The following is a 25960-nucleotide window of genomic DNA, read 5'->3' on the forward strand; positions in this document are numbered from 1 at the left end:
TAACATCAACATACAATTGATATTAGCCAATAGGTTTGAAATAATCTAACCGAATCACTTAAATAACTTTCTGTTAATAGTTAAAAAAGTAGTTAATAGTTAAAATTCTACTGTCAGTATAACATCAACATACAATTGATATTAGCCAATAGGTTTGAAATAATCTAACCGAATCACTTAAATAACTTTCTGCTAATAGTTAAAAAAATAGTTAATAGTTAAAATTCTACTGTCAGTATAACATCAACATACAATTGATATTAGCCAATAGGTTTGAAATAATCTAACCGAATAACTTAAATAAATCTCTGTTAATAGTTAAATGTTAAATATTTTCAGACATTTCCCGTTAGTTACTAAGTTGTATTCCAAGCTATTTATTAAAACCTTTCTGGGAGGTGTTATGAGACTTAAAGATAATCCTTGTAGTAATTAAAAAGTCCGTATTCAAGGTTGGACGGATGTGCTGAGTTCTGAAGTTTTATTAGTAAAGTATAAAATCAATCCAAAGAATCCATCAAGCGTTTCTTCATGAAGCTTTGCTTCTTTACCCGAGTCTTGTGTAACACATACGTGTTAATAACTCTGAGTCTTGTGTAACACATACGTATTAATTGTTTGTTTTGAATTTCGTGCAAAGCTACACGAAGGCTGTCTACGCTACCCGTCCATAATTTAGCAGTGTAAGACTAGAGAGAAGGCAGCTAGTCATCACCACCCACCGCCAACTCTTGGGCTACTCTTTTTACTAACGAATAGTGGGATTGACCGTCACATTATAACGCCTCCAAGGCTGAAAGGACGAGCATGTTTGGTGGGACGGGGATTCGAACCCGCGACCCGCAGATTGCGAGTCGAGCGCCCTAACTACCTGGACATGCCGGGCCACTACGTATTAATAACAAGTTGTTTTCGCATCGCACATAACTTATGATTAGATGTAGATAAAAATTTAAATATAAATGTATGTTTTTATATAGATTACATAATTACAACACTATGAAATTTCATACATAGTGAAGTTATATATATATCTGTGTGTGTTTATGTTTTTTAACATTTTAACCCTTTTAATTCACACGATATTCTTATGGGAGTTTATTACCAGATGTAGATATATTGGGAGAGGTCTAATGAAAGACTGTGTATAACGAATTCGCCATAAATTGGCACATAATATCAGATATCTTTTATAGCTGAGAAAATATCCATAAATATTGATAATATTCTCTATCATCGCAGGAACAGAAGTTCTCGAAATTAATGTGTATATTTTAGTTATTATTACATCAATCGTTATTAAATCCAATTACTATTGATATATTAAGTTTGATATAAAACTACTTACTAACAAACTGTTAAGATACTTATTTGTTGCAAAATCCCGAATACTAGTTTGGTACTTCTATTCAGATTATACAGCAATACACATAAACTCCTTCACAGAAATTTTAGTTTATATTTTATTCAAAAGATGCGTATGAGAAATAACTATTGATGGTGCAGTATTGTTTGCGACATCTAGTGGCAATATAGAGAAGTTGTCATATTGGCATCTAACCAGCGTAGCGTCGTATGAAATCAATCTGGAGAAAGTTCCATTGAAATATTTGATTCATAGGAAGAAGCATAAGTGCCTTATTAAAACATTTTCAGGGAAAATATTCCATCCAACATCTACTTCTAGAAACGAAGGACAGTATTTACTTTGGAAATGCAAGTTCATTATATTTATTTGTGTGTGCCAATTTATAATTCAGCCTAATTAGTCCTGAAATTACAAAATGAAAAAAAAAGAACATAACAACAATTTTTTTCCCAAACATTTTTTTTCCATATTCGACTTCGAGAAGCTGATAGTTGATCAGAGGTCTTATGCGAATGCGAGATCACACGCAATTACAATTTTACTTGCTCAGCTGATTGAAAAGAATATGCGATCATGTTCTGTTGTTGATGGCCCTGGATTCGACAGCCAATTAGCTTTCATATAACTCATTTAAAAAGTGTCAAGTTCACGCACAATAGTTAATATTCTTAAATGTCAGAACCTATGTACAGTCTTACCCAGAGAATACGGAAGATTTTTGGACGAGGCGCAAGGTGAATGCTTACATTGCTATTATCTGTCACTACGGAATCATTTCTGTTGCAAGTATATAATTTCCCTTAGCGCCACACAGTTGAAAATATTTCAAGATCCTTACAGTGTGCAATAACCGAGGAAAAGAATTCCCAATCACATTAGTTGTGCTGGTCACACTTTGCAGTTATTCTTCTGAAAGGATTGAAATCGGTGAACTCTCTGATTGGGATTATTACTCGTTCTAGGAACCTAGTTGGTCATTTTAACCACTTAACTGCTGCACATGAAGCACTTATCAAACCACAAGAACGCCTGGGATTACCAAAGAAATCTTTAAAATACGATGTTCTTACAGGATGGAACTCCACATACGAAATAACTGAAACGCTGCTTAACAATCAACAGGCAGTAGTGGTGGTTATGTTTGATAGAAATGTTAGGAAGATAGCTGGGAGAAAGATGCCGATATTGCGAGAGAAAATTTTGAAATTTGATTGAACCTTAATGTTAGGTAATAAATCCCCCTGGCTACGACAACAACATCTTCTGCAGAAGAAAATTCGAGTGCATACGTACTTCTTGTGGTTATTGCACAGCACGCTAAAATACATTTGAGGATAATTGGAAATCATGTACCAGCTGTTCGTAACTTTAAAAGAAAAGTAGTAGCATCATTGCATCAGAGAATTAATGTCACAAAACTGAATCTGGTAAGTTTATCATCATTGGGAAATACAACAAAAAATTACACAAACAGACTTTCTCAAAATTAATGTCTATATCTTAGTTATTATTATATCAATTGTTATTAAAAAACAATTACTATATATAATTTAAGTTTAATATAAGAACTCGCCACCTTGTACTTTCCCTATGTGGTGACCAGAACCTAAGAAACTTGATGGCCACTATCAATATGCCTAATGAGCTGCAAACAATAGTCAATGAATCACTAAACACTAGTACAAGTGTTTCTGGCACTGGAGAAAAAAAAAGTGTTTGAACAGCCCCAGGCAACATCAGTAGACGTAGTAATTGAATCTTTTTTTTTTCAATCGACCAGATAAATCAGTGACTGTATATCCTCTAGAGTACTAGAAAATTCACGATAATGAATGAATATCCACACCTTGCCCACTTAGCATGAAAAGTACGTGGCATTGCTACCATCAAATAGAGTATTTTCTATAAATAGACGTACAATCGATGTCAGGAGTGCACTTCTCATATCAGTAGAAATTAATATTTTTATAATAATCTTAAAAAACTAGCAAAATCAGCCTTTTAGACAGAAAAGGAAGACACGACTGGAGAGTCTCATTCCATGCAGGGATGTGAAAGTGAAATTGAAAGACTGGATGAAGTGACTGAAGAAATAGTTGTGGCGACATCTTCCCTGCCGGCTACCGAGTAGAAGGTGGCGACATCTATCATGCCGATCACTGAGTAGAAGGTGGCGACATCTCCCCTTCCGGTCACCGAGTAGAAGGTGGCGACATCTACCCTGCTGGTCACCGAGTAGAAGGTGGCAACATCTACCTTGCCGGTCACCGAGTAGAAGGTGGCGACATCTACAATGCCGGTCACCGATTAGAAGGTGGCGACATCTACCATGCCAGTCACCGAGTAGAAGGTGGCGACATCTACCCTGCCGGTTACTGAGTAGAAGAATAAAGAGAAGAAGCTTGCGGCGCATGTTTAGGGGACGTGGATTAGATTATGTACAATTAAAAACAAATACCAACAATCTTAGTTCATAGAGTGTTTTATTCATTTCTATTGTTTTGCAATGTACGATAACTTATTTTTGTATTTCAGCTTAAGTTACAGTACGTTTGTTGTCCATTCTTTGATTTATAAGTTTAATTTGCAACATGATTAGTTCTTCGTAATTTTTTTTAAATTTTTACAACAGTTGAGTTGATACTGTTCTAGTGATTTCTGGGATACATCGCTTACAATATTTATTTCTTTATTTATATATATAAATAAAGGATACTTCTTTTATCTGTTTTGATAATAAACTTTATCTGCGCAGTAACTGTAGATAAAGCATTTCATATTGATAGCCTCAAGGTTATTTATTACGTATAAATATTGGAAACATTCTTGAAGAATCATCTTTTGTTGTATGAGCTTTGTTATTACTATTATAACCAGCAAGTTACCCTCTGCGATATTTACACACTCATTCTTCTGAACTCTGTTATTCAACTGTATGTGTCTTTTTTATTTGACAATTGCTGCCTATGACGTCAATGTTAAATTCATAGAATCGAGTGAGATCTCATTATTCAAACAAGATGTAATATGTTGAATATACGTGTTCATACGTGAGCTATTCAACCAAATGTATGAGAATGAGATATTTTCACAAACTGGTAATTGATACCCGCGTATAAAAGGAGAACGGGGTTGGATCGGGTAATTGAAAACCTCACCGGATATAAGGGTTTCAGAGTACCCGTGCTGATCTCTAGGTTACACATATTGGGAATTCAAATTAGGGTCAAAAATGAAGAATCATTTTGAAACTACGGTAATAAATACATTATGAAATAGCATATAAGGACATTCGGAATATACCATCCGATTTTTTTTAAACATATACATTTTGTAGAATAGTGTCGATAACCATGCCCTAAAATCATAGCCTACTCCTAACCATTGTGCATTTAATTATCATTTATTTGTTTGTAGTTAAGCACAAAGTTTCCTGCAGGCTTACCGTTGAACCACTGGGAGGGGGGGGGATTTAATGGTGGAAATTCCAATAAAGTAAAATAATTATGTAATTAATTTTCAAAAATTCATTTATATTCACGCAGTTATTGGCCTTGTTTAACATTTTGAACTTTAGCATGACGTTCTAATTTATTTCCACATGTTTTATTTTTGTAAGATAGAAACAACTTCCGGCTAAAACTGTATACTTCTTGATAAGTACATGCCAAAAACGTATACATTATTTGTTTTTATTTGAAAATGAGCGCGATCCTAATAGTAAATCATATATTATACGACATATGATTGGCTAGTTCTTCGCTCTACTAATAGAAATAGTATGCTAATATGATTACAGTAAATGCTAATCAAATTAGTGTATAATTATGGATCATCTCCATCACCATCTTGTGGATATTTTGAATAGGAAAGGATGGGGTGTTCAGAGAATGGAGGATTATCGGTGATCCACATTTATTAAAACAGACTTTGTTTTACCTGAACGATAGCCATGCAAGAATGTAATAATGAGCGAAATGTGAATATTTGTACGTAATTACACACTCATCAACACATCTAGCAAAAATTAACAGTGAAACATTAATTCTAAATAATATACAAACTAACAAAATATATGCTTTAATTTTAAGCCACTTAGTAAAAGAGCTGATGAACACCAGCACCAAAATGGAGCATAAAAATAATTGTGAAAGTTTGTTTTAAGTTAAGCACGAAGCTACACAATGGGCTATCTGTGCTCTACCCACCACCGGTATCGAAACCCTGATTCTAGCGTTGTAAATCCGCAGACATACCGCTGTGCTACTGGGGGGGCAATTGTGAAAGTAAAGAATACTCATTTAATACGGACAATCAACCAATTAAACTCTGCTATAGAGTGTACTTTAAAATTGAACTTATTGCTTCCGATATATATATATATATACTTCGAGTACATAATATCTTAGCCTTTGTTATATTCAATAGAGAATTCACAATCTATTATTATTTATAGTTATGTTCATTGTTCAGGTAAAGGTTAATTTTGAATCATTTCTTTAGGAATTGCATCATTCTTCAACTTTTGTAAGAACTTTGAAAAACTAATATAATCATTCTGTGTTAGAAGTAAAATGTCATAGGTAATAACTTCATTTAACAATGAAGCAATATATAGTAACATCATAGCTAATAACTTCTTTTAACAATGAAGCAAGAGATAATAACATCATAGCTAATAACTTCTTTTAACAATGAAGCAATAGATAATAACATCATAGCTAATAACTTCTTTTAGCAACGACGCAACAGAGAGTAACATCATAGCTAATTACTTCTTTTAACAACAAAGCAACAGATAGTGACATCATAACTATTACTTGTTTTAACAACGAAGCAACAGTAAGTGACATCATAGCTAATTACTTCTTTTAAAAATGAAGCAACAGATAGTGACATCACCAGAAACCTAGACATGTAAAAAGACAAACAAATGTCTATATATTTCACGGATATCAATAACTGACAAACCTACACTAGCATTTTTGTTTAAGAATGTGATAAGGTAAGGAAAAACTTAAGCAAAGGAATAATAATTACATGCAACACATAAAATTTTTGACAAACAGATTTGGGTTTCATGTACTATAGGCATATTTTCAGTTAGTGTATGTTTATAATATATTTGTACAGAAAAGATAACCAAGTTTTCACTATGTTTTATTGAAAAATATTTATCTGTAAGTTAGATTTTAATTTAAATAAACCTTAAAGATCTAATTCTGATTATTTATTTAGTGAGTATAATGATTCATTTCAAATATGTCAGAGTTAATTTAATTTCTTAGGAGATTTTTTATTGGACGATATATTGTGTTTTACGTTTTTCTAATTATCATTTTGTTTTTCAGTTACCCTAATTTATTAGCGGTAATAGTATTCATTTCATTCTATATAGAGAAACGTTCTTATAATATTTTCTCCAAATGAAGTCGATATATTAGAAACTAAGGTTAAAAACTTAATAAACACTAAATATAATATTCTGCAACGTTCTTTAATTAACAGAAAATAGACAGAAACCTAGTTTTAGAGCTCCTTATTTTATTAATGACAGTAATCGTACTTCATAAAGTACGTTGGAAAAGATACTCATATAATTCCATCAGTTATACTAATTTTGAAAATGTATAACAAACAAAATCAGTAAATTGAAAGTGTTACAAGCATGTTACGAGGTAAGCTGAAGATGTTACAAATATATGTGTTAAAAACTTAAAGCTGAAACGTGTTATTTAAATGTTTCTATACTAAATAGCATCAAATAACATTTTGTAGGACGGATTTTTTAGCTGTAATTGTTTTTAATGTTAAAAACGTACACCAGTTTCCTATAAAAATGAATATCAAAATAACGTATACAAGTCTTGCTCATGTCATAATGTCGAGAAACCGTTTGGGGGGGGGGAGGTATATACATACCCTATGATGCACAAATTTCGATGGTTTTGAGTACTGTTTAGTTGTGATCCTATCTGAAACGTAATGTAAAGGTATTAGCTCACCTTGCTAGTTCACTAACATTACATGATCATTTCCAATGAACACCTGAAATAAGAAAAAAAAACAATTCATGTGGTTACACGGTGATTGAAGATTAGAAAAGAACCCCAAATATATATATATATATCTTGCCAAACTAATATACTAAAGTCTCTGAAGGGATATGAGTTCCTTCTGTTTGATACTGATATAACTGATTCCATCATAACAAGATATTGAGTTTTATCTGAAGGTAGAAACTTTCGTATCTACGAGAGATAAAGGCCGAAACTATTATTAGTTTCTTTACGTTCACGGATATACTTCTCAAATAATTCAATAGATCACCGTGCTTTCAAGATGCTGAAGCAACCTTTGGTGATCGTGTAATGTGTATATTGGATGAACTGTAGAAAGCTTATGGAGGGAAGACATTAGGGAAGAATCTTCGTCAATCTTTCGTGTCCAATAGAAATTGTAGACAGGTCAAAATAGAAGCAATTCAAGCCAATTACATTTAATGTAAATTAAAAATAGGGTAAACATTATATTCATAAAACAAAAACTACTATTTATAATTACCCTCTTAGCCATTGGAACATAACTGAACCTTACGCCGAATATAACAAGAACATTATATTATGTAAATGTGTTGAACAAAAGCTTTTGCCGCAAGAAATGTTATTTTAAAAGGTATATTTGTGGTCAAACAATACATGGTTGCCATGTCTATTATAATCAACGATTGACGTTTAAAGTAATAACACTCGACCATTCGAACAATACTGAATCTTACACCTTATACATAAGAAAAATATATATGAATGTAAACAGACCTTTTGTCATCAGAAATATGATTTTAACGTGTGTTTCTGAGCAAAGATAGCAATAACATCACTTTAACTGATGCATAAAGAGGAAAATTAACTAATAATATTGCACTCAGATGCTAATGAGAAAGTCATCTGTTCTTCATCATCGGACGAGAGATTAAAATACCTATATTTTGATCTGAGGACTTTTAACATTGACGTAATCTAGCGTAAATACATAAAAAAAAGGTTTTTGCAAATGAAAAATTTTGTGAATTTCACAGAGTCCTTGTTTCATATTTTTTATTTTCAATTCAACAATAACAACAAAATGTCACCTCCTCTCCAGAAGTTTACAAAACCTGTTTGGATTTGTTTCGGATTGCGAATCCAGCGCACTAACCGTTTTGCCTAGCCATGCCGGCCCGCATTTTATATATAATACAAGCAGTTTACAGAAGATGTTATGTTTACGGAAAATACAAACATAGAACAATGGTTCGTATATCTAACTGCGTTGAGCCTCTAAAATACCATACTTGGGAAGAATATGACGTAGACAGATAATTATGAAAAAGAAACATTCAATAAGCACTGTTGATTGAAACGAATTTGTGTCGTGTTTTTTGTCTCTAGTTACTTTATTTATATTTCGTTGCAATTGTGATTAAATGCTTTATATTCCTGAATATTCCCAACTAAAGATAATTGTATAGATACAGAGGAAGTAGATGTGCACGTGTTGTTTCACAGACAGACTTAGAATATGTTTATGATGCAGCAATTTTGTTTAATATCATTTTTACTTTAGTATTATATATATATATATATATATACTAGTGGCTTTCATCGAAGTGGGATGTAAATTGTTCTATTCCGCGTGGCAGGTTTTCCATCCTAATACATCGCTTAACAAGACTAGGCTTTGCTTATTTTTGCACTGTTAACGTTTGTTAGCGTCTGTAGCTTGTCAAAATAATCAATTAAAAATACGGTTATGACCAGATCCCGTAGCTTGTCGGGGTAACACAAGATCGAACTCATTAAATGTTTATTATACATGAACAATTGAAGCGAAAATAATCAATTAAAAATACGGTTATGACCAGATCCCGTAGCTTGTCGGGGTAACACAAGATCGAACTCATTAAATGTTTATTATACATGAACATTGAAGCGAAAATAATCAATTAAAAATACGGTTATGACCAGATCCGGTAGTTTGTCGGGGTAACACAAGATCTAACTCATTAAATGTTTATTATACATGAACAATTGAAGCGAAAATAATCAATTAAAAATACGGTTATGACCAGATCCCGTAGCTTGTCGGGGTAACACAAGATCGAACTCATTAAATGTTTATTGTACATGAACACTTGAAGCGAAAATAATCAATTAAAAATACGGTTATGACCAGATCCCGCCTTTGTTTTGAGATAAGATAGATAAAAAAAAGTAAATAAGCAATTCGTCAGACTCAACTAAAAGAGACTTAAATATATCAATTAAAACATTAAGTTTCAAGGAGAAACTAAAACAGTTGTACTCAAGCAATTCGCAGTAACTACAACATTATAAAACATTATGATTAACTCATTTAAAGTATTTCCATTTTGTTTAAATAGTTTATACTAAACCCATTCAAAGTTTTTTATGTGTGGATTCGTCTATTGATCAGTTAAGTTTGTGCTAATGTAAATACACTTTCCAAGTTTATATCACTAATAATCTAAACTTGAATGTAAGAACGTAATTGGAAAAAAAAAGTCAAGCCTAGTAGAGGTAAACAGGAAACTTTGGTTTTTCCCTGAGCTCTTTCATGTGTTCAGCGAGCTTCTAATACTGTACAACACCAAAACAGTTTGAGGTTATACAAGTGCGTTGATGTACATCGTATACATAGATTGCGTATTATACTGCTGGTGTAGGTTTAATTAACGTCAATAGGAAAGCCATGTTTGATGTTCCGTCAGTTGTTACATGATTTACTTTTCGTGTAGTTCGTCACTTTCATACGATACTCCTTCCATATTGCCTCATCTCCATCAATGTAAAGTCTAATCCATTATTAATAGGCTAGATTATTGAACACAGCTAAGCTTTTGTAAACGTGGAATGTTAATTTCAAGGATATAACGTTACCATTGTTATTAACCATTCCTTACACTTACAAAATGACGCAGATTTGCATGAAAGACAATGGCGTGTGTATTAAACCTCTGTATATTAGCATAAACACAATTTTTCTTTACATAAACTTATAATTAGAAAACTAGATTAAATTACCAGAGTTATTCATCCATTTTTTGGCGCCAACTAATGTATATTGCTGTGAATATTTTTTTTGGAAACATTAGTTTAGTTTGTAATGAATTTGAGAGTGAAACACTAAGACGGCTTCTACATATGTCATTTCCTCCCATTTTATTGAAAACAAATGTTTACAAACTTTGAGTAATAAGTATTTGTTTGAAACTAATCAGAAGGCTAACATTGCAAACAAAATGATGAACTGTTTGTAAAGTGTCACCAAGTTTTAAGTAAAAACTTAAAACAAATCGAGAGAACTCCAAACTACTTTGTTATTTAAGTTTCAAGTTATGATATCCAAGACGTCAAAGTAAATATTTTTTATAGAAAGTAAGTGATGTCTCATTGTTCTCCCTTGCAACTTGACTTTACATAATACAATATACATGTTTTTGACGTATTAAAGAGATAAACAATATATATAGTATGTTACTTTGCGTTAAACATTTATATATATTTTTTGAAAAATAGAATTAATGCTAAAATTAATGTTACATTGTTTTTTTGTATTATAAACAGCTTGCTTGCTGGTACTTTTTGTTTGTTGAATGTCACACAAAACTACACGAGGGCTATCTGTGCTAGAACGTCCCTAATTTTGAAGTGATGGACTATAGTTACGGCAGCTTGTCAATACCAATTACTGCTAACTCTTGGGTTATTTTATACCAACGAATAGTGTGATTGACAGTCACCTTATAACGCCCTAACAATTGAAAGGGCGAGCACCTTCAATAATGGTATTCGAACCCGTGACGCACTCTAATATTCGTTTAAGCATTTAAATATTTTCAAAGAACCAAACACTTACTTAATTTTGAATTAAGATGAATTTTCGTATTGCAAGGTACAAAGAATTAAGCTGGATTTTCCGTATTGCAAGGTACAAAGAATTAAGCTGGATTTTCCGTATTGCAAGGTACAAAGCTCTACAAATTAAATCGGCGTCAAACATGGACAAAAGTAACTGTTGTATAAGAACTTAAAGTAAAACAAATTTTTATCCTTCGATCAAAACTATAGGTTGCTGCAATTCTTTAATGTCCCCAGTTTTGTGTAGTTTTATAAGCGTGAGAAATACCCTTCAATAAATATAATACCACTAACTTGAAGAAGCCCGGCATGGTTCGAATCCTACTACCACTAAACATGCTCGCCCTTTTAGCCGTGGAGACGTTATAAAGTGACGGTCAATCCAACAATTCGTTGGTAAAAGAGTAGCCCAAGATTTTCCAGAACTTTTCAATCGGCCAATTGACATGTATTATATAGTAGCCCAATTCGATAGAAACTAAACCGATTTGTAACGTGTGTTATGATTGGCTGAGATAAATCTGCCGAGCACTTTTAATTATGAGGCTCCACCAATGTTGAAACAAGAAGACACATGTTAGAAGCTCTGAGAGAGTACCGTGTTCCTCTCCTTTTATACAATCACAATTTTAAACTATTTTCGAAATTACAATTTTTGTTTTTCCAATTAATCTGTGTATGAGGTCACTTTAAACAACAAGTTAAACAGAATTAAGAAATTAAACAGCAAAACACTGTTTAACTTCTGATACCCAGTTCAACCTTTAGGTTTCGTTACTTCTCAGCAGCGGTTTTGAAGCAGCTAAACATCTGTTGTGACAACTTCATATAGTGAGAGGTAACATTTACACTTGTACTTACAACATAATCTTTGGTAATATCTGTACTTGTATGCTTCGTAAAGGTACTTAACATCGTTTATGAAGAGTCTCCGTTTCCTACGTTGACTACTTCTGTGAATAACAGAAGCAGTTTCACGTGCCCACTCAGAAGTTTGTCTCTTCCTTTGTTTGTGTTAGCGCAAAACTATACAATAGGGTGTATGCGCCCAGTACACTACAGGGTATCGAACACCAATTTCCTAAAATTACCGCTGACTCTATGGTGCTCCACATAGCTCTTTTGAAACACGGAAACTTGGGCTATTTTTCATATGGGATATTGTTGACCAGCCAAATCTTTAATTTCGTCACACTACTACTACTACTACTACTGGATATAATATGGCTGCCAGAACTTTTATAGGGTTTTATACGGAATGACCAACAATCGCAGTTGTAAACTATCAATACGTCGCTGTACAATGATCAGTTAATTTTCACGTGATACCGCGTGATGGTGGTAGTATTTACATTTTTATACCCATTTTCTCACCGTTTACATAATTATTTTTAATATTCTATAATTCAAAGAAACAGGTTAACCACTGATGTATACACCTTCGCCTCCCCTCCATTTATATAAATGAATCTTCAGCGTTTAGTTTTTGCTGTTTCTACGTGATTTTGATCAGCTAAACGACACCCGAATCAGCCAAGAAATCACTAAAAGTTGAATAAAACCAAAATATTTAACGTAACTAATTTGTTTGAAAAATTCACTTTTGAATGACATTCTTATATGTGCTTTAGTCATCATTCATAGTTTGAGCGTCAGTTTCAGTGCTAGTTTGTATTTTAGAATCATGTAATTTCACCTAATATTTTGCTATATATATGAATGTACTGTATTTCTATGTATGAATTATATATTCCTACAAAATCATTTGTTAGAAATCTCGATTGGTAGTTCAACAGTTACAAGAGCTTTTAGTTAAAAGCGATCGAATTTAAAACGGTTTGTTCTACATCACTAAATACAAAAAAAATAAAATTGTAATGAAACAAGATGCCATTATGAATGTTCAAGACGATGTCACGCTGCTTAACTCAGAGACAAATCTCACAACTTTCTATGCAACCATTATGTTTCTCATTATTGATCACACTATTTTCAATACATAAAAATGTGCAGGTAATTGCTGTTGCGCACTCTATTTGTGGTGTCTCTGTACCAGTAAAGTGGTAGATAAATACGAATTGACGTCTCGTATAATAAAATTCGAGTCTTAGGTAAAAATTCATTAACTCAGGTTTTCCAATGTAAATAAGGTTGGAATATATTTTGAAAAGCGTCAACTCATCACATTGCATATTTTAGTCCAAGTAAAAAAACAAAACAAAACATGTTTAGCGTCCGAAGTTTTCGGAAAAAGGAAGGAGGAGATCCTTTTTTTAAATGAACAGTTTGAAATAAAGTTTGCATCTTTTTTTTTTCCATCATTTTTGCTTGTTTTCAAAGGGTCTATGTCAAACATAAGTTTTCTTTGTATCTTTGTATGATCGAAAAACAATAGTTAAAAAAAACGGAAAAAAATCGTCAAAAAAGTGGAGGGTGGCGGCTGCACAAAAAAAAGAATGCAGGCGGGAATCTAAAAATGATTTTTTTACTTGGCTTTACAGATGTATTTTTCATGTTTTTGTATAATTATAAATTAATAAAAGTGCTTTCAGTTGAGTTGCTTGAGTCTGACTAAACAAATCACACTATAATCTAATTAAATTCATTGTCTTGGCCTACACGTTACTAGATGATATCAATATCAGCAAATAAAGTATATTTTCTTCCAAGTATTCCCCAGGTAAATAAGAAGAACCTGCTTTATACAAATCACTAAATTGTGATTTTTTTTTATTAAATATTTCTTGACTTTCATTTCACTATTTGTTATTTTCATCCACCTCAGCACATTTTAAGGATGAATATCAACATGTGGTGTAAATATTTTCAGTTACAATTCTGTGTTAATAGCACATTTTAAGGATGAATATCAACATGTGGTGTAAATATTTTCAGTTACAATTCTGTGTTAATAATGTCTGCCGTTATCCACTTCATCACATTTTAAGGATTAATATCAACACGTGGTGTAAACATTTTCAGTTACAATTCTGTGTTAATAGTATCTTTCTTTATCCACCTCAGCACATTTTAAGGATGAATATCAACATGTGGTGTAAATATTTTCAGTTACAATTCTGTGTTAATAGTGTCTGTCTTTATCCACCTCAGCACATTTTAAGAATGAATATCAACATGTGGTATAAATATTTTCAGTTACAATTCTGTGTTAATAGTATCCACCTCAGCACATTTTAAGGATGAATATCAACATGTTGTGTAAATATTTTCAGTTACAATTCAGTGTTAATAGTATCCACCTCAGCACATTTTAAGGATGAATATCAACATGTGGTGTAAATATTTTCAGTTACAATTCTGTGTTAATAGTGTCTGTCTTTATCCACCTCAGCACATTTTAAGGATGAATATCAACATGTTGTGTAAATATTTTCAGTTACAATTCAGTGTTAATAATGTCTGTCATTCTGGTGCAAAAAATACGATAGTAGCTTTACGATGAAATAACGGTAACAAACATTTTATTGATAAATTCAGTCTAAGGCAAAGTTTACTCTCCTTTCAGTTAAAACCAAAAGTGACATTTTCACAATGACAGGAAGACACTTAGTAATGGTATTCTAATGAAAACATAGATACTTATATCGTACGACAACTTTTGGTTAGACCACTTCAAAGAATGTAAATGATTAATAATTCCCCCATCACTGTTCTTTATATTAGGATTTAGGCTGTTAGACATTCACACAAGATAAAAGTTTTTCACTTGTGTTGGATACAAATCCAATAAACAACATTAAATTCGACAACAAATGAATAAATTCAATTACAACCACTCGTACTAACATCACAATTCAGTAAAATATTTAAAGTAAAAAAGTAGTTTTAATTGTATTTTATATAATCCTGGCACCTAGTCTATGACATTCACTTATTAGTGAATATAACACCCCCATTTTCAGTAATAATGGAGATAGTATTTGAAAAAAGACATCTTTAACGATATCAATCCAATATTTCGCACGGTAACATCCAAGATGTATTTACACTCACATGATATCAACAGAATTTAAATAACAGAGTTTTATATCATAAAAAATCATCGGTGAATTATTTTAATTGGTGTCAGACTTTACTGCAGTTCTCTACTGCCAGATAATGACAAAACAATGATATGAAGGAAGGGCACATACATCAAGAATTATTATGATCTGAAAAATGTAGTTTCTCAGTTTTTATGAAACACTGAAAAACCACAGAATGACAAAATTTGTCGTCTTTGTTAATATTGCCCTTATAGCCTCCGATTAAATACAATTTTACAATTATAACTATCATTCCGAACCGTTCTGAGCAGTTATAGACGTATAACGTATAGGGTATTGTTTAGCGACCCCAAGATCACACACCATTGTCGACATTTTAGTATAGATAAGTGCGTTTTCGAATAATAATTACTTCGTTAGGACTAAGCTGTACAATCAAATTAAATACTTCTCAATATACATAACTGAGAGCGTCAGCGAAATTCCAGTGACCATTATTTTGACAGAATGGAATTCTTTTATGACCAGGAATAGTTGCAGTTTATCAATTAGCTGGAATAGCCTGAATGTATTCATTCAAATGTTTAAGGCAGCTTCCTGGTAGCTGTTACAGATGTCTTATGATTACTGCTCAAGGTTACATCATCTAATAGAGTATTCTTTACTGTAGTTCCAGATAACATCAAAGTTGTTTTTACGATAAGACAAGTTTGGTTGAAAAATGTTGCAACGAATTAAAAATATCAATTGATACGAACTCTGAGCACTTATAGAAGCCTCATGTAAACACTCAGATAACAAACTGTCAAACAGCGAAAAGAATCAGAAAACAATTTAATAATAAATGTATTATCCCTAAAGTAAACACAACGAGACGTTTTCTAATACACTGTAATTTCTCCACACTTGCTGTAAGCCCACGAAACTGTGTTGTCGATTCAAGGATGAAGTTTTCAGTAAACTTGAAAACATGATAAAACATTCATGGATTTCGTTTCTTTAGGCATCTCTGTTTTCTCTGATATCCCCTTTTCTTTACTGCACTCATATTTTTCACGTTCTTAGATGCAGGGTCCAGCTGTAAAGCAACATGGTTCCCGCCAATTTGTGCCAGAAATCTGCATAAGGTGTCTGTATTTACTTTTTTACCTCTATTTTACGCAGCCCAATCGGGTTAAAGCATGTTCTGAAATACACTGAGACACATAATAAACTACAGAGATAAACATGTTATTTTTAAAACAGCCATAAAGTTGCAACAATGTCACACAAGTACAAGGTACAACTAAGAAGTACACTGCTTAGAGTTAGGTATACTTATAATTAAAAATGAATTATTTTATACATCGAAAAAAAATGTCTGTGTTATTTGGAACTTTAAATATATCTTAGTTGTATGTGTTTCAATAAATGTACAATTTTGGAAGTGTTTGACATGCAAAAAACTCCTGATAAAACTAAAACGATTTCATAATGTTTGTTTTCCAGCTAACTGCTACTCAAGAAACAGATATCAAGGAAACAAGGAAAGCACTAATCTAATAGAAAGTTTAAATGTAAACAAAAATAACTGTTAGTACTTTCGAGTGTTTAATATTTTTACTATACGAACGTTATACTTATAAAGACATTCATTCATTTCACATTGAAAAAATAAAAATGTACCAACCTAATTAAGACAAATCCAAACAGACAAATGCTGGCACTGCAGAAACTTTGTTCGCCCAACACTCTAACGTTTTCCAATATGTGACGTAGAAATCCTGTTATCTTGAGCAACTTGCATTCGTCATGTCATATTATGATCGCATGATGCTCGAAAGTCTTCTTATTACGAGTGATTGGAGGGCTCATACTTTAAATATTTCCCTCTTTCATCTTGTCTGGTTTATGAAACTCTCCTTAGAGAAATATGGCAGGTTCGTACTCCTACACATGTAGGGTTTCCTGATAACATTTCAAATCAAACACAAACATATAATAAAATCGTTAGCTCCTTTCTCCATAGGAAACCAATAAAATAACCTGGCACTCAAAGAAAATATTCGATCGAAAGGTTTATCTATGAATTTTTTTATTCATTTTTGACGACTCTGGCGATCAGTTTTAAACTTTAAAGATTTCTGTTATCATCGTAATATCCGCCTCTTGTGTTTCAATCTATCGAAAATCAGTACTTTCAAAAGACATTTGATGAACTACTGATAGATTTGTTGCTCATAGTACACTCGGGGCAGTTTATAAGATTTAGCCAATGAAACAGATGCTAATCTTAAAGGAGCGTTTGAAGGTATTGACTCTTATTTTACATTATCATTCTTCTATAGAGGGAAAACCAAACATTAAATTAACATCACTGCAATGAGGCACACTTATCACCGATGTTGTGTACTTCATACGGTAATATATATATATATGTTTGAGTATTTGTGAGTATGGTATTACGTTTGATCTATATACTCGAAAATTACTTCTGTTGATAGTTTACGAGTGATTAGATAAACATCTCGTATCTCTAGCCTTCATGGTATAACAATTTCCCGCGAGTATTCCATGCGGTGGTCTAGAAAGGGCTCGTGCTGATCTGAAAGTTTTGCTATCTCTGTATCTTCAGAAGTGTTCCGTGCAGTACGAAGACTCTCATCCTTTGCAGAACCACCATCAAGTGATGATATAACGGGACCACCGACGTAACTAAGAATTGTCGAGATATCCTCTTCGTGTAATAGAGGTGATGATATAACGGGACCACCGACGTAACTAAGAATTGTCGAGATATCCTCTTCGTGTAATAGAGGTTTCTTAGAACAGTTTTCCTGTACAAAAACAATAAACATAATGTTTTTAATCACCGTAATTGAAATAATGACTGTATCTTATTATAATAAACATTTGAAGAGTGGTTGTAGAATAAGATATACTTTTAGAGTATATTAGACATTAAATAACATTAGTTCTGAAGAATTAGACGTTACTTTTTGAAAATATTCAGCCAGGTTTTTCTTTATACTTTCCATTAAAGACGCCTTTTCTGCTAAATTGTTTCTCTCATGACCAAGTTCAGTTGTATTATTCGTAGTGTGTTTACCTACGATGTCGTTATAGAAATAACTACCTTATTCTAGCATTTGTGGAGAATTGAGAGTTATAGGTTGGCTTTTGCAGCTAATAATATTAATTAGGTCATTCAATAGAATTGATTTTGTAAATAAAGTGACAAAATTTCAAAATATGAATTTGTTTTAATTGACCTAGCTGTTACAGGAGATAATGAAAACGTTTAGTTCGGAGTAATTATTTCGTTTCCTGTTAGCCGTTGGTTAGTAAATACAGTAGAGGTATTGCTTTTGTTACTTAACACGATTTAGTGTATTTAACCTCTTTATCGAAAAATATGTAATTGTTTGTTCTGTGTTTAGGTTTTAATATGTAATTGTTTGTCCTGTGTTTATGTTTAATATATAATTGTTTGTTCTGTGTTTATGTTTTAATATGTAATTGTTTGTCCTGTGTTTATGTTTAATATGTAATTGTTTGTCCGATGTTTATGTTTAATACGTAATTGTTTGTTCTGTTTTTATGTTTTAGTATCTAATTGTTTGTCCTGTATTTGTGTTGTAATGTGTAATTGTTTCTCCTGTGTTTATGTTTGATATGTAATTGTTTGTCTTGTATTTATGTTTTAATATGTGTAATCGGCTGTCCTATGTTTATGTTTTGATGTATAATTGTTTGTCCTCTGTTTATCTTTAATAAGTAATTGTTTTAAGTAATTTAAACGCTGTTTAGAAACCAGCTTTCTATGTGAAAATCCCCATGAAGCAGTAAATACCTACTAACAAATGATCTCTTTCATTATAATAATGTATTTGTTTACGTATTAAAGGAAGACTTAATAAGAAGTTCTTTTATTTACTTTTAATTTCACGTTTTTATATATTATGAAAATTGCAAATGTGAATGAATTCTGTAGAAACTTTATTTTGAGATAATATTTTGACTACTTTGAATAAAATAATTATATTTTTCTATTTAAGGTAGTAAAATACATCAAGTCTTGTCAAGTAAGTGTTTAACTTACAACAATTTAGCTTATTACGCCTCAATACTACGTAAAATTGGTTTTTAAGAAATCATGTTTACTAAATGTACGTAGAAAACGCCTTTTAAGTCACATAGAAAACAACGTAAAATAAACTTAAATTAGTTACAAACAAATTTTAAATAAATACGTGAATGTAGTCATAATGTTCGTGTCCGTTTCGGCTTGCGTAGCAAATAGTAAATAATACGTTGACGGTGTTATAATTTACTGATACATTTCATCTTCTAAACTGAGGTTGCATTTTGTCCTAACACAGACGCCAATACTTTAGGAAAGCAAGTTATAAAACACCATAAGTTTCAAGATGAGAAAAATATCAATCATCAACTTCATACCAATTAAATGATTAATGGAGCTTTTGCTTTCAAAACCTTGACTTTGGAACAATGAATCTAGCCCTTGGTGTGAATCACAGCGAAATTCTCATAATATCCATCGAATACATGTATAATCACCTTGGAAATCGGACAAGAATGCACGTGGTTCTTCAAAGCCTCTAAAGATTCTTTATGAAGAGTGTAACTTGAAGCGCTGTGCTGATATGACGGAGATTATCGAAGATGGTATAATAAATCCAATAAAGATGATTGTATCTTCACACTAACTTAGATTTATTAAGACTTTCCTTGGAACACAATCGAATACCAGTCACTGTTGTCACGTAGAAGTATTGTGCTTTGTTAGACCATAGTCATTATTTCTACATTTCTCTGATGTGTTTCAGGAACTGTAATTTTCACACTTTTTACTAAACGTCTTCAAAGATACGATGCACTATTACTGTTTACATTACCCTCATTCTTCTAACATTGCAATGAAGGACACTTGTTAAATAATAGCCAAAAAATAGGTAAAATGTAAAACAATAGTATAAATGATGAAAATGGTTTTCCAGAAATAAAAGTAATAGTAACTTTCTTAAATATAACACTTTGTATAAGCAGTTTCTATCATATGGCCAAAACCTTTGAATTCTAGTCACAACTCACAACACTACGTAATAGTAAAGATAAATACAACCTCAGTTGCACGAGACAATCAAGTTCAATTCCCTTCTTTCGAATTGATTTGTCTTAGTAAAGAAATCCTTAGAGCTTTAAAGAAAAAAGTTTGATTTAGTATATTTATTACGTGCGTTATTTTTTATGGATATATATATAAAAAATTCTAAAATGGTAAGGATATGAAACACGGTGGCTTCTGATAGATATAGTTTACGTATAACAGAGGTTCACTTTGAGGCCGAGAGTGTGTTATAAGAGTGACCGTAAAAACCTGCTATTCGGTCTGAATAGGGCCCAAGAGTTGGCGGTGGGTGATGGTGATTGCCTCTAGTTTATCATCGCTATATTAGGTACGGCTAGGGTAAATAACCCTCGTGTATCTTTTCATACACTAGGCAAACAAATATACAAATAACACCGCCAGTTGCTGTTAGAAACATCGACATTTAAACTTAGTACAAAAACGGTTACTGAACTGAAAGTCTTTCGTAAAATAAAAACAACATCAAAACACTGTAGTTTCATTAAAAAAAGCTGTACATAATATATTCACTATAATTTGATATATGTGATATAATCGAATTTTTCGGGAACTAAAGAATGCAGCCAAATAATGTCATTATCGTCCCAATTCACTTTGTTAGATTTAGTGGTTGTATAGTTAACACATGCCTGCGATTGTTTTATTATTTTGAAATGATTACATGTTCTACAGTAATTCCTGTATGCCGAATTATAAAATGATATCCAATTTTCTCCATCATAAAACGTCATAACGCAATACATAAAAGAAAAACCACAACGCGTAATTTTGAGATTAAAAAACGTAGATTTCACACAAAAGGATCAGATGAGTAAGGATGCATTTTCTTTTGACAACAATGTTCTTCCCTTTTCTTCAGTTTGTCTGTATTTTTGTTAACAAACATAATAATAAAATATGTTCATTGTAGTAAACGAACTAATAATTTGATCTAAGTAAGAGTTTTGTAAAAAATTTTTCGTGATACAAAAAAAATTAATATTATTTTCGAAATCTGCGTAGTTGAATTATGGAAAATCCGTTATTAAAATCAAAACAACTTTTATGAAGTTTTAATTCGCAGGCCTGTGTTATTAGGCAGAAAGTTATGTGCGAAGTCTCATGAGCATTGTTTTCTATTTAACAAATATTTCCCCTCTTTATCGATTGCAACAATAAGGGTAAAGTGAGTTTCACATGAAATGGAAGGTTTGGAATGAAGATTATTAATATATCAACATATATCAGTTTAAATATTTGCGGCAAGCCAAAATTTTGAGCTTATCGTTACAATAGCTGAATCCACACTTTCATACTAGTAAATAAACTTGATTGTTTTTAAATGGCCCTTTTGTCAAAGCTCATAATAAATTATTAAGAGTAATATAAAGATGTTAATCACTTAGAACTTCTAATAAACAAGAATCTATATCTATTAATCATATAAAAATAATCAATCAAAATTAGCATAAGTACCAGTCTAGGCAATCCTGTATAATAAATTAACTAATGATGGTTGGGTAAGGTATTTTAAAACTAAAACTTTTGGTTGATAATATGATCGAAAATTGATATATTTTTGGAAACAAAATGTAACAACTGTTTCAGATGCAAGATATTTATACATTCTTATCAAGATGCTTCCATGATATATCTGTTCCACTGTGTCATACTTAAAGGAGCTGGAGAATGAAATGAGTATTCATACTATTTCATACGAAGATATACCGGTGAAGTAGCCTATTCTATGGATTTCTGTGCAATCAGAATGTACTGGGAAGCCGTCGTCTTTAGACACTAGATGACTCGTGGAAAGCAAGCATGGAAAGTGGCTGAACTTTATAAATCACAGCCTTACGATGGAGCCGTTCGTAGTGAAAACTACGCTGCAGAGTTATTGTCAAGATGTACAGTCGTCAGAAAGAACGCGACCGGACGTGAAGACATGGTCTGTAATGACTTGGTGAAGCTCATAAATCAGTAACGTAGGTACTGTAAATCTAGATTTGTTAGTCTATATTTGTGTTATAATAACTATAAAAGAATACATACTGACTGTTTTAACAAATAATATTTAATGACAATAACTATAAAGAAAATAAAATAAATTATTAATTTCAAAGCACCTATCGTTTACTCTTCAAATAATCAATTCCCAGTACACAAGCACTCACATAGTTTGTATCTTTAAAGTAGAGATAAATAAGAAAATTATTGAAATTATGATTGGCTGTCTAAAATTTGTAATGATTTTTTTTTTGTTTAAACGAAAAACTGCACAACCAGCGCTGTGCCCACAGCAGGGATTGATACACAACATTGAAGCATGGAGTGGAAGAAGAATCTAAGTAAACAACTACCTTACGTTTCTATGTTTAAATATTTATTTCATACAATAAACCTTTTTTGAAAGATGCATAGATGTTTTGTTTTCAGCACGTGGATGTTAGAATATTAAACATAAACGTAACGGCAAGAACACATAAAACAAATACAGGATTCCCCAATGAAATGTATTTTAATCAAGCCTACTGGTTCCTCACATGTCACTAAACGACATCAGTACTTAAGTGTAAAACTTTGATCATTTGTGATAAGCCTAATTCAAAGAGATTGGCCAATAATTTCAGTTGAAGTGAATGACAATTGAAATACAAGAGTAGACTATTTCATTTATTCGCTGCGTCAGTTTGCTGTTAGTTACAGCATTCGTTCTTATCGATTGTCCTTAAACACGTGTAGTAATGGGAGTAACGTATTCAGTTGGGATGTCAAATCCATCCGTTCTGATGTAATCTCTAAGAGTAATGCTGAGAAATGATGAAACATGAATACATTTTAGTCTATGTATAATTTTCTCTTGTAGATGCTATGACATAGTATTTCGATAAATCCGGAAAGCATAATCCACGTTGACGACCTCGTCTTAAATAGTTGAATCAATCTACTCACTTTTGGTCCAAAATATAAAAAATAATAATGAGTTTCTAACACATCTCTCTAGAATATTTTACGGTGTTCATGTTTCTTCACCCCAAAAATTGATATATTAGTACTTTCTGTTTCATATAAAATAATTCAACGGCAGTTTAAGTCTGTATTCCATTTCCATTATACATTGATTGGCCACATTACTAGCCCCCCCCCCCACAAACACACACGAATTTGGGCAAAACAATTGCAGTTTTTCAAGTGATTGGTTTATCTTATAACTGCGGAAATGTAGTTATGTTATGACAAGTTTCCAAGACAGTCAATGCATAAAAACAAAGATATTTGTGATTTTGAAAGGACATGGCAGCAAAAGGCCTCCAAGCAGATCTGTAATTATTACATATTGTTTTATTTAATGAATTTTAAAAGTTGTAAGAGGCCTGTAGTAATATCTTCATGCATAAAATAAAGTTTTGTCCTTCGTCTAAATGCTTCTCTAAAAACAAAAACCTTCAACCCATACAGCCGATTTAATTAACTTTCCTTACAATTCACAAGAAATTGACAGAAACAAATTCATCCGCTTAAGTTCTTATCGTAACAACAAAAAAAGGCCACACATTTAACTTTGATCCTAGTGTACTTACACCAAATTGATTCGATTAATGTTCACTGTAATATACAAAAAAAAGAAAATTATACGAATACCACTTGAAATGATTAAACGCATATATATATATACTGTAGATATGCATGTCAATTTATGGACACAGACAAGACCAATTATAATATCTCTTACCTCCTTTATGAACGTGATTGAATAGAGAAACCACAGAAAAGAAAGCCACTTTAAAAAACTATATTTTTCTTCACAATTCGAATATGTAATAGGTAAATAAATTGTCCATAACAATTGGGATGAGTAATTAATGATTGTGTTTCGAAACTAAATTGAATATGAAGTTCAGTATATATATATAACATATTGTTAATGTGTTTTTTATTTCGTTTTTTTTAAGCGGAGTTCTCATATACAGACTAAATGGTCGATTTATTGAATGGAAACGCAACTGCTATTAGATTTAAAACACTTCTATTCACGCTTTGTAATTTAATTTCTCACACTTTCTTTTCGACTGTGTTTTTATGACTCATTAAGTTTTTAATTTTCACATGTAGCTTTAGTTATCAGTTAGAAAAAATGTACAACTGTTAAGAAATAACTAAAACGGTATAAACGGGTTTAATTTTGTACCATGCTGACAGAAAATTACCATTCTATTTCAAACATTCGGAGCCTTGAAGCGTATCATTATTGTTTTTACAGTGTTATCTAATATTTGAAGCGTATCATTATTGTTTTTACAGTGTTATATAATATTTGAAGCGTATCATTGTTGTTTTTACAGTGTTATATAATATTTGAAGCGTATCATTGTTGTTTTTACAGTGTTATCTAATATTTGAAGCGTATCATTATTGTTTTTACAGTGTTATCTAATATTTGAAGCGTATCATTATTGTAATACTGTAAAAACAATAATGATACGCTTCAAATATTATATAATACTGTAAAAATATAATATTTGAAGCGTATCATTATTGTTTTAACACATTATTGTTTATGGTGTTATTATATGTTTTCATAAAGTATTTTAACACTAGACAACGATTTTGATCAATAATATAATACAACTAACTATATTATAATTCATATCTTACTTTATATTTTAACGTAATTGTAAAAGAACATGGTGTTATTATATGTTTTAATAAGGTATTTTAACACTAGACAACGATTTTGATCAATGATATAATACAACTAAATATATTATAATTCATATCTTACTTTATTTGGCATTGAACCTTTTTTAAGTAGATCAGGACAATCATATCTTTCTTCCAGCGGAACACCATCTTTCAGCCTACGGATTTCTTCGTCTCCTAAAATATAGATAAATCTTTTATCTATCAACCTACGCCATTTTAAGCTCGTCTTTTATTTGAACTTATCCAGTACAAGGTACACTAAAGCAACGGATACAAACAGATCATCGCCAAGATTAGACGTCAGTTGCTAAGGTTTCTTTTTAAGATCAACAACAACGATCAATATAGAGCAGTAAAAAAAAAAGAGACTACCATAAAAGTAATAATACGTTTATAACTACAGAAATATCCTTTCGACCATATTTCATACATATACAGGATGCAAAGATAGTGAAAAATTTATGTTTCACTTCTTATGTAACATTTTTAGGTATAAACCAATTATATAAATTATTCTATCGATGAAACTGAAAGTCTTGTGAGATACGGATACTTTTTTACAATAGAATATCTCTACATCAACAAATATGGTATGGTCTTCTATAAAATGGAAAAATAAAGATGCTGGCTTATTAAAAGAAAAATATTTCTATGCTCCTGCTGAGACAAAAACCAAAGATAAAACGAAGGAGTAATTAATATAAGCAGCAAGACAACTGTTTTTAGAAGCAGAGTGTTTCAGAGTAATTAAGGAGTAATTAATATAAGCAGCAAGACAACTGTTTTTAGAAGCAGAGTGTTTCAGAGTAATTAAGGAGTAATTAATATA

At 31.7% G+C, this 25960-nt stretch overlaps 1 protein-coding gene across 1 annotated transcript in view; it reads right to left on the reverse strand.

Annotated features, from left to right (window-relative positions):
• Window positions 1-14979: 14979 nt before the first annotated feature.
• LOC111084557 (nephrin-like) overlaps window positions 14980-25960 on the reverse strand; it is a 137616-nt gene continuing 126635 nt past the window's right edge. The window contains exons 21-23 of the mRNA XM_022381239.1: window positions 25211-25305; window positions 16966-18112; window positions 14980-16414 (exon numbers count right to left, since the gene is read on the reverse strand). Of these exons, the coding sequence (XP_022236947.1) occupies window positions 17819-18112; window positions 25211-25305 (389 nt within the window). The 3' untranslated portion in view covers window positions 14980-16414; window positions 16966-17818. The remainder of the gene's footprint in view (window positions 16415-16965; window positions 18113-25210; window positions 25306-25960) is intronic.

The sequence above is a fragment of the Limulus polyphemus genome, unplaced genomic scaffold (assembly GCF_000517525.1).
Source record: "Limulus polyphemus unplaced genomic scaffold, Limulus_polyphemus-2.1.2 Scaffold154, whole genome shotgun sequence".
NCBI classification, from domain to species: domain Eukaryota; kingdom Metazoa; phylum Arthropoda; class Merostomata; order Xiphosura; family Limulidae; genus Limulus; species Limulus polyphemus.